The 10660-nt window shown below is 46.7% G+C and overlaps 1 protein-coding gene across 3 annotated transcripts in view; it reads left to right on the top strand.

Moving 5' to 3' along the window:
- Positions 1 to 10660, top strand: part of NAT10 (N-acetyltransferase 10) — a 35607-nt gene that overhangs the window by 17599 nt on the left and 7348 nt on the right. For all 3 annotated transcript variants that reach the window (XM_088452624.1, XM_088452622.1, XM_088452623.1), the window contains exons 10-21: positions 1996 to 2089; positions 2474 to 2572; positions 3346 to 3482; positions 4284 to 4408; positions 5465 to 5615; positions 6768 to 6864; positions 6957 to 7073; positions 7196 to 7297; positions 7426 to 7500; positions 8020 to 8136; positions 8227 to 8360; positions 8437 to 8485. In XM_088452624.1, coding sequence (XP_088308750.1) covers positions 1996 to 2089; positions 2474 to 2572; positions 3346 to 3482; positions 4284 to 4408; positions 5465 to 5615; positions 6768 to 6864; positions 6957 to 7073; positions 7196 to 7297; positions 7426 to 7500; positions 8020 to 8136; positions 8227 to 8360; positions 8437 to 8485 — 1297 coding nt within the window. The remainder of the gene's footprint in view (positions 1 to 1995; positions 2090 to 2473; positions 2573 to 3345; positions 3483 to 4283; positions 4409 to 5464; positions 5616 to 6767; positions 6865 to 6956; positions 7074 to 7195; positions 7298 to 7425; positions 7501 to 8019; positions 8137 to 8226; positions 8361 to 8436; positions 8486 to 10660) is intronic.

The following is a 10660-nucleotide window of genomic DNA, read 5'->3' on the forward strand; positions in this document are numbered from 1 at the left end:
CTCGCACGCAGTGGTTGTATTTGATACACACCTATGATATTTCCATAAGAACTGGGCGGTCCTGTGCCACTTGCATTGTTGTCGCCCAGTTACTGCCCCGAGTCGCCCAATTTCCCGGAAAAAGAGATGCGTCCGTTTCAGAAAAGGACGGATATACGCAAAAATGTGTCCAATGCAGGATCGGGCCCTATATGAGTGTGGGGTTTTTTTTTCCCACCTATTGTGATATTAATCCAGCTCTCCAATTAATATTGTCAGTGGTTGATGTAGGTTATAGGGTTTTGGCTGTGGTATGTATTATTTATTTTATTTATTAACAGTTTCTTATATAGCTCAGCAAATTCCGTTGCGCTTTACAATTTGAATTAACATTTTACTGGGTTGTAAAAGACATACATACATACTTACATACGTAAAACACATACATACGGGTAAGAGGGCCCTGCTCGCAAGCTTACAATCTATAGGGAAATAGGTGTTGATACACAAGGAGAGGTGCTACATATTGCAAATTGGTCCGACCCGATTGCAGATGTTATTGGTGGGCTGTATAATCCAATCACACTGGAAAGTTGGCCTAGGGTTAGGAAGATGTTAAATTCAAGAAAGAGAAGATGTGATAGGTGTTTACTATAAGAAGAGAGTTAGATAGGGAGCTATAAAAGGGTAGGTGGGCGGTCCTGGGATCTGATAAGCTTGTCTGAAGAGGTGAGTTTTCAGAGAACGCTTGAATGTTTGGAAACTAGTGGAAAGTCTTATTGTGCATGGGAGGGCATTCCACAGGGTGGGAGCAGCCCGAAAAAAGTCCTGTAACCGTGCATGGGAACAAGTAATGCGTGGGGATGAGAGACTCAGATCTTGTGCAGAGCGGAGATGTCTGGTTGGAAGATATTATGAGATAAGTGAAGAGATGTATGTTGGTGTGGTTTGGTTAATAGCTTTATGTGTGAGTGTAAGTATTTTAAATTGAATACGGTAGAAGACCGGCAGCCAATGGAGGGACTGACAGAGTGGATCAGCAGACACTGAACGTTTGGTGAGAAAGATCAACCTCGCAGCTGCATTCAAAATGGATTGTAGTGGGGAGAGCCTGTATTTGGGAAATCCATTTAGGAGACTATTGCAATAGTCAATGCGGGAAATAATGAGTGCATGTATTAGAGTTTTTGCAGTGTCTTGCATAAGATATGAATGTTTTTGAAAACAAAATTAGTAGCTAGATATTTAAATGAGGTTTCCCCGACTCACATAAGTGGCTTTCGTTAATTTTATTTGGCCCAAACATAAAGTTTTGGTAATTCTCGGTGCTAGTGAGGTTTAATTTGGGAGCTATAGCGATGCCGGGTCTCCAGTTCAGTAATGATTGCGCTATGGGTAACAGACAGCAGCCCCCCGATCAGTCACTAGATAAGGCAACACGGTAATTCTGGGAGCGGATATAGTCATAATCCCAGCGTGTGGGATGCCGGGTGCTGGCACCTGTCAAAATCCCGCCGCCGGCATCCAGATTGAAAGTAGTGGGGTTAGGGTTAGGCACTGGGGGTGGGGGGCTTAGGGTGCGGGGAGGGAGGGGATGGGCTAGGATACCTACCAACAGGTGTCGATATCCTAACCCTGTCGGAATTCCGGCGTCTGGATTCTGACCGCCGGGATCCTGTACCCATTCCACTGAGAGATTAGTGCTGAGTTTGGATGCGGAGCAGTCGCTGATGAGTTATAGTGTATTGCCACCCGTCCCATACCGGCATTGTAAGGCACATCTGCTGTTGCCGTACCATAGATCAGTGTTTTACAGATAATAATCATGTGAATGAGCCTGTATGTACGTAGACGTGTTATCCGCCTCCAGTCTTAAAGGGTGAATGTTGGAATTATACTTTTTTTTTTTTTCATTTTAATTCACTTTTCTATCCATTCTGCATATACTGTATTCCCTACGCTTGTACCTGACCCGCGCTCTATTTTACCTCCACTGACATTTTATTCTCCTTCCAGGTATTCCAATATATTTGTCACCTCTCCGAGCCCTGATAACCTGCACACCCTGTTTGAGTTCATCTTTAAGGGGTTTGACTCACTGCAGTACCAGGTGAGATTGACAGGACGTCCAGTCTGCATAAGTAATGTTCTGCCTCTGGTACTTCAATGTCTGTGTTGTGAACCTTACTAGTTGCTATTTTAATTTATAAATGAACAAACTTGTCCTGGTTTCCCCATCACATGAAGCCCAGGTTCCTTTAGTAGAAGGAGGCATTGTTGAAATGTGAGTGTTGCCTTTTTAATGTGCAAGACCGTTAGATTGTCCGCGTGTCCTGCAGTTCCTGCCTCCTCATTATGTCATTGGGGAATGCATATATCTGGTGCCACCCTAGGAACTTCGGCTTTTCTTGCACCTTCATACACAAACCTGTCCGTATTACGGCTGCTACAGTCTCCCCATCTGGCATCACCGCTGCCTGTCCCTTTTTTGCAGGAGCACCTGGACTACGAGATTATCCAGTCTCTGAACCCCGAGTTTGAGAAAGCGGTTGTACGAGTGAATGTGTTCAAGGAGCACAGACAAACCATCCAGGTGAGCGTCTTGCTATCATTTCGGTGGGACGCTGTGTGCGCTGGTTTACCCGCAACCTGCTGCGGCCAGTGATCCCCAGAGATCCCTTCGCTCACCTTCTCTGAGAAGGGGAATGATGCAATTGGGGAGGGACTCGGAATTTCTTGCTACATGTATAAACTACACAAAGACAATAATGTTCCTTCCTGATGTCTGTTTGCTTTTATTTGTGAGGTCAAACCCGGGAGGCCGACATGTTAATAATGAGATAGTAGGCATTTTAACAGTGTCTGCTGTACAACCTCAGACATCGTGCTTTACCATCATGTTTGAACAGGCTGCTCATTAAGAGCTACCGCTGCAAATGAGTTGACCTTTGACAAGCCCACCTACTTTATATGGGCAGCCAATCAGGAGCGATCTCTCATACATTTTCCCCCAAATGGAAATGCTTTCAATAAAATGGGTCGGTGTGTCTTTAGCAGACTGTAGTGACTGACAATCAGACTCCTGGGCTGTGCTCTAAACTCATGCGCGGGTGAGGGCAGCACTGCAGGTATCACTTCAGTTCTTTACATTTTCTAAGCCCTGTTGTTGGTGACTGAATGGTTATTAATAAAACACAGTGCCCCCATGGCCACATTGCTGCAAACAATGGCAGAATTTACCCTGCAAGAGAACTTTGGAATGAAGCATTTCCCAGACAATGAAGTACATCTGCTTTATGGCATCAGATGAGTTATAATGCAGCGTTTCACTGCGATGTCCTTCATTCACTGCTTGTTCCCGTATAGTATATTCATCCGGGTGACGCAGTGAAGTTGGGGCAGGCCGAGCTGGTGGTGATTGATGAAGCCGCAGCGATTCCCCTGCCTCTCGTGAAGAGTCTCATGGGCCCCTACCTGGTATTTATGGCGTCCACCATCAATGGGTGAGTTATAAAAAGGGGAGGGAGTGTAGTTGGGCCGTACCATGGGGGGAGTGTAGTTGGGCCGTACCATGGGGGGAGAGGTTAATTGGAAAATACCATGGGGAGTTTAGTTGGGGGGACGTGCCATGTGTGGATTTAGTTGGGGGGAACGTGCCATGAGGAGGTTCAGTAGGGACATACCATGTGTGGATTTAGTTGGGGGGGACGTACCATGTGTGGATTTAGTTGGTGGAGACGTACCATGTGTGGATTTAGTTGGGGGGGACGTACCATGTGTGGATTTAGTTGGGGGGGGGGACGTACCATGTGTGGATTTAGTTGGGGGGGGGGGACGTACCATGTGTGGATTTAGTTGGGAGGGGGGGACGTACCATGTGTGGATTTAGTTGGGGGGGATGTGTCATGTGTGGATTTAGTTGGGGGGGACGTGCCATGTGTTGATTTTAGTTGGGGGGGACGTGCCATGTGTTGATTTTAGTTGGGGGGGACGTGCCATGTGTTGATTTTAGTTGGGGGGGGGGACGTACCATGTGTGGCTTTAGTTGGGGGGGGGGGACGTGCCATGTGTGGATTTAGTTGGGGGGGACGTGCCATGTGTGGATTTAGTTGGGGGGGGGGGGATGTGCCATGAGGGGGTTCAGTAGGGACATACCATGTGTGGATTTAGTTGGGGGGGATGTGCCATGAGGGGGTTCAGTAGGGAGATACCATGTGTGGAATTAGTTGGGGCGTACATACCATGAGGGGGTTTGGGTTCAGTTGGCTGAAGCAACTGTGTGTGAAACTTTGCTTATGTGTTAGGTACGAGGGAACCGGACGCTCTCTGTCTCTCAAACTGATCCAGCAGCTCCGGCAGCAGAGTGCAGATAGTCAGGTGTCCATAACAGCCGAGAACAAGTCCACCAGCACCCAGCGGCTGGCATCAGGTGGGTATTGGCACTCCTCACTCCCCACTTGGGCGCCTAATACCTGGTTGCTTACGTCCTGATGCTTATTTGCGTGTTAATGATCGCTGATGCAGCAGTGTATATAAACCTTGTCCTTGTCCTGCATTGTACTGTACTGTAATACCCCTTTTCCACTAGCCAAAATACCCGGTTGACCTGGCATTTCTTCCCGGGTCTCGAGCAGGGTTTTACGCAGGTAAAATTCTGGTCAGGCTCAGTGGAAATGGGTAACCCCGGTCTTCCGACCCGGGTCCGTTTACAGCATGGTGATTGGGTGCTAATCGGAAGCTGTCTGTGATAGCTGTCACTGGGGAGGGAGAGATTGCGGCCCCCCCGTATGGTCCGGACCATTCCGGTTTTTACCGCATCCCCGCTTCCTATGGGGAGGCTTTCATCTCTCCATGCCCGTGTTCACGGTGACAGCTGTAACATCACAGCCTCCAGATAACTTTTTAGGGGTCACAAAGGAGATGGTTCTTTCAAATGAGGCTACCCCATGAATCTGTGGGTGCCAGGATTTGGGGGGGGTGGGGGGATTTTTTTAACGCTTTCTCCCGTTCCCTGGCTTTTGAGAATGTCTGTACTATTTAGCCTGTAAGGGGGGTGGCTTAATGATGTCATGTCATCAAGCCCCGCCCCATCCCACGTCCGAGCGTCAGCAGCTATGGGGGGGTGGGTGGACGACTTTTAGGTAAGTTAGCACTGAAAGGGTTAGAAGTGCACCCACAGGTGTATGCAGCCATTGTGGGGGAGGAAACCATATATACAGGATGCGGCCTATCCCGTCACTGGGAAACTCGTGACATCTGTGGTTCCTGGTGAATTGAAAGTAGGATCTCCTAAGTATTGGTTCAGTCTGCGATTGGTGACCCCTCCGTTTAGCTGAGAATTGACCTTAACGGGGTCCCGTACAGACTTGTGTGATATCACTTCTGTGTGTGGATAAAGCTGAGGTTCTTGATTTTATTGTTGAGCGCCACCTTTCCTTGTATGTTTCCATCGGGCCCTGAGCTCTCTCTGTCATCTTTATTTCAGCCCGGACCCTACATGAAGTCTCTCTGCAGGAGTCTATCCGTTACGCTCCGGGGGACCCCGTGGAGAAATGGCTGAACGACCTGCTGTGTTTAGATTGTCTGAACATCAGCAGAATGATTTATGGCTGTCCTCTCCCCCAGACATGCGACCTGTATCCTCCTCAGGCCGCGGCATAAATAGGGACGTGCATCTAATTGTCTACATGTGCGTGGTCCATATGGCGGGGGAGGCGTGTGCTCTGATTCTATCATTGTCGCTGCTTTCTGCACATCTGATCACGATCGTCCATTGATTGCTGCTGAGCCCTATGTACTCATGGCCAGTCTCCAATATAGACTTATGCAGAGATGAGACTTGCATGATCTATGTGTCTGACCACAGCAACCCGTGTCTTTCCATGTGGTGTATCTCTGGCTGTCCTGGGATGCTGGGACTTGTAGCAGCTGCCGGAGTCTTGGCTGAAAAGCACAGCCTAATGGCTTCAGGAAGTAAGGCTCAGTATATAGACATACACAGTACATAGAACTCCCTGAATGCCAGACGCCCTGATTACGCCCTGCAGTGTGATGTACTGGATAGAGCTTTGCACTTCTAGAGAGACCCTTAGCCTCTGCGGCAGTGTGCCAGGTGCAGGCTGAAATATGGTATTTTTTCCTTCAGCCGATGAGCAACATGAACGTAGTAATGTGGTACCAAAAATTATAAGCAAATGGGTGTGGTTTAAAAGATCGACCGTAAGAAGGTCAATAGGTCGACACCAGTTGGTCGACATGAACAAAAGGTTGACTGTTAAAATGTCGATAGGTTCAAGTGGTCGACACAAAAATGGTCGACTTCTCTTCTTTCTTTTTTTAGCCTAATTCTACCCCTGGTGGCTAACCCCTCCCCCTGTGCCTAACCCTAACCTTCCCCCTAGTGCCTAACTTTAACCATCCCCTCCGGCAGCCTAACTCCGAACCTTAACAATGTTGAAAAAAAAAAAAAAAAAACACGTTGACCATTTGTTAACCCTTTTGTGCCTGTCGACTTATTGCATGTCAACCATCTGGTGTCGACCTCTTAATTGTCGACCGTTCATCCAGATTCCAAGCAAATACCAGTCTCTGTGTCTGTCTATGATTATTTTTTTTGTTTCATTTGGTATTGGGTTGGTGGTACCTAAAAAATCAGGGTTGGCTCTTTTGGATGGCAGGATTTGGCCCGAGCTGGACTCCGTAGTGAATATATTAAAATACCTGGAAGATTTTGAGTGTTTATCATTTAGTAGATTGTTCCACAGGATCTCCTTAACCTCCAGCAACAGATACTATGTAAACCGGGACACACTGTTCTGCTACCACAAGGCCTCCGAATCCTTCCTGCAGAGATTAATGGCTCTCTACGTTGCGTCTCACTACAAGGTATGAGCCTGCGGCAATATATAGGCAAGACGATACTCTGCATAGGGTATGTAGGAGTATAACTCCATTCCTGCATTGTGTTGTCCCCACAGAACTCCCCTAATGACCTCCAGCTGCTGTCCGATGCCCCTGCCCATCACATTTTCTGCCTGATTCCCCCCGTTCCTCCCACCCAGAATTCCTTGCCTGAAGTCCTGGCAGTGATCCAGGTAGGTGCTGTGTGCACACGCCCTGACCGCTGCAGTTACACGCCATGGCGCGTCTTCTCTGTGCCGCTACAAGGGGAGGCTCTGCGTCTGACGCTGCTGCTGCGGCTTCACATTCATTGCAGGTCTGCCTAGAAGGAGAGATTTCCCGTCAGTCCATCATGAGCAGTCTGTCGCGGGGGAAGAAAGCGTCCGGGGATCTCATTCCCTGGACCGTATCGGAACAGGTACGTATTTCACCCGAGCTTTGTCCTGAGGTGGGAGGAGGGGATTTGAGATCATCTGAGACGCTGGAGAAGAAACAATTTAAACGTAATCCACAAGTGCGTAACATAAACTTCTTTCCCGTCTTCAGTTTCAAGATCCAGATTTTGGCAGCCTATCTGGAGGGAGAGTTGTGAGGATTGCTGTCCATCCGGACTACCAAGGGGTAATTATGATCTAGTACAGCGACGTATGCTATATCTATAACTGTACTTCCTTGCTCATTGCATTGTGGGATGTGACACCATATTATGTAGGCCCTGGCACTGGGGAGCATAGACTCCAAGGGAAGCTGTCTGCTTCCCCAACATGCTGAACATCTTGGACCCAAGTCTGGATGACGATCTCTTGAGTCCACTAAAATGCCGGCGAGTTTCTCATGCATGGATACCCTGTGCTAGCTAAAATACTGGGAATAACTTTTACTGCGCCAATTCTGCTGAGCATTTGATCTGTCTTAGCCTCTCGGGTGAAGTGTCCCCTGTTTCTGCACAGTGAAGGCAGAGGGCTACATGCTCACCGATATCAGCTCACGGCAGCCACCGTCGTCTGATCCCAATGCACAAACTTTTTTTAAATGCTAGACGAGGGAGGTGAAGCCTTTCTGTTTAGCTGAGGATTGACGAAGAACTAAAGTCTTGATTGACTTGCATTCTCCTAGCTAACAGGATATTTTTTTTTTCAGATGGGTTATGGAAGCCGGGCTTTGGAGTTACTACAGATGTATTACGAGGGGCACTTTTCCAGTCTGGAGGATAATGCGGCAAATGAGCCCCAGGAGATCACCCCAATAAGCAGCGAGGTCAGAATCCTCTTATTGCTTTGATACAGGTTCTAGTTCTATCCTAGTTGTGATTAAGTTTTCTATCTCCCTGTCTCCTGCGCTCCTCAGGCCGTCAGCCTTCTAGAAGAAACTGTGACGCCTCGTAAGAACTTGCCGCCTCTCTTGCTCCGGCTCAGCGAGAGACAGGCGGAGAAATTGGACTATCTCGGAGTATCCTATGGCTTAACTCCAAAACTGCTAAAGTGAGTGGCCGTTCCCCTGAAATGAGTGATTCAATTTACGTGTATTAGCCAAGATCTAAACGGTTTGTCTTATCAGGTTCTGGAAGCGAGCTGGGTTTATTCCTGTGTACCTGCGGCAAACACCGGTAAGCCTCCCCCGTCGTACAGCGGGTTTAATCTGAGTGGGAATTGTAGTACAACAGCAGACGTGACCCTGTAGGTTGCCTTCAGATAATAGTGTGTATATCCGATATTCTGAGGACTCTGTATATTGGGTCTCGACTATATCTGTGACTTTGAAAATAGTTTCTGATACTGTAGTTTCCTCCTATGTGACTATGTTCCGGCGGCTATTCCCATTGTTATGCTAAATAGTACCAGTTCAAGGCTTATGCCCCCATTTATCATCGATATTAAGCGCCAGCGCAATTTTTAATTTAGTATCCCCGTTATACAAACGAAAAACTGTACTGGTATTTACCAAAACGTACCCCACCGGCGAGGTCCTGCAAAGTCCACGTCCTCGGGGGGGTCCCCCGCTGGGCTGCTGGCAACCTAACGCTGCCAGTGACGGGGCTCCGATGTTATGCGCATGACGGTCGGTCTGCACATGTGTGTGACACGGGGACCCAGCAGTGCCTGTAAAGGCTTCGCTGAAACCGGAAAGTCACCGCCGGGTCTCCATTGTCGGCAATGGGGACCGCATCGCTCTCGCCATCTAAAAGCTTGACAAACAGCGGTAATCTTATATTACCGCTGTTTGTTAAATATAGAAACCTGGCATAACCCCTTTAGCGAGTGCTAACGGGGTTATGCTTTGTTGATAAATGGGGGAATTAATTTGTTGTTACAGTATTTTAAATTAAACTGTCGGAACTGAACTATTGATTCCAATGTAACCGTCTAGACCTAATCTAAAAAAAATAAAATAATAATTTTATGCCAAATAATATAGGATAATGCATATATGAGACGCAGTTTATGGTACTCCTTTGTGCAGGCTATGGCAAACTTTAAGGACTTGTCTGATACCTGTTTATCTCGTTGTGCCATTTCTATCCCTGACTCCGCCTCCACTTACACCTTACCCCGCTTCCACGTACACCTGACCCCACTACCAAGCTATTGTACTGTGAGAGCGCTATGACATCCAGTAGATAGACAGGAGGCATTTGGAAAGAGATGAAAAATTGGTTCTGAATTATTTTCAATATTAGTATATTCCATTTAATAGCCTCCTATTCTCTCCCCTGAGTAGATCTGAGCTATGTAAGTTGACACTACTTGAACATCTCTACATATTCTCAGTCAACAGAACCTAATAGACGGGCTGGATTTACACAGCCTAGAAATTCCTGAGATATCCTGGAAAAGGGAAATTGGGAATACCAATCGATAATGAGAACTGGAAATCAGATTAATACTAATTGACGTAGCTATTAGAGGAAACCTTATAGAGTATATACCATCCTGGCCCCACATCTCATTTCCCCAGTGCTCTGCTCTGTGTTGGGGAGAATGTGGACCAGTTGGAACCTTCCAGCATATCTGGTGGGATTGTACAAATATTTTTCCATTTGGTGATCTGGTCGCCATCGTTTGTCCAACAGAGATCCACTAGTCTTCCTAAGCCCTTCCGTTGATTTCCGCTTCCAAATTTCATGTCCCCTTGGCCCAAATGTATTAGTCTGCGATTTGCAGGCATGGGCGCGATTTATGCGATATCACTGCTAGACTTAAAGCAGCAAATTAGTTTTAATGCAATGCCCAGTTGGCCTTAAATCTAGCGGCTATATCACCAGAAGCGCAAATTACTCTCCCACCCGTATGTCTTAAAATTTGTCTAAGACCATCATTTGTCCTAACAGAACGACCCCCTAGGTTATAGCTGACACCTTATCGATTCTGTTACCTAAATGTTGTTTGAACCCTAGTAATATTACATTTATTACAATGTTACAACCTTACTCAGGTTTGTTTTTTTGTTCATATTGGCCAACTATTTGTATTACATTGTCTTACCAACTAAAGAGCAAATGGTGGTTTGCTTAGAGCTCTGCGAGATTTATTACCCCCATGACCGAAACTACAGTGCATTCGGAAAGTATTCACAGTGCTTCACTTTTTCCATATTTTGTTATGTTACAGCCTTATTCCAGAATGGAATAGATTCATTTTTGTCCTCAAAATTCTACACACAATACCCCATAATGACAATGGTAAAAAACATTTTTTAGATTTTTTTCAAATTTAATTAAAAAAAACACAGAAATCACATGTATATAAATATTCACAGCCTTTGCCATGAAGCTCAAAATTGA

Source organism: Taudactylus pleione, unplaced genomic scaffold (assembly GCF_031769625.1).
Source record: "Taudactylus pleione unplaced genomic scaffold, aTauple2 ptg000555l, whole genome shotgun sequence".
In the NCBI taxonomy this organism is placed as follows: domain Eukaryota; kingdom Metazoa; phylum Chordata; class Amphibia; order Anura; family Myobatrachidae; genus Taudactylus; species Taudactylus pleione.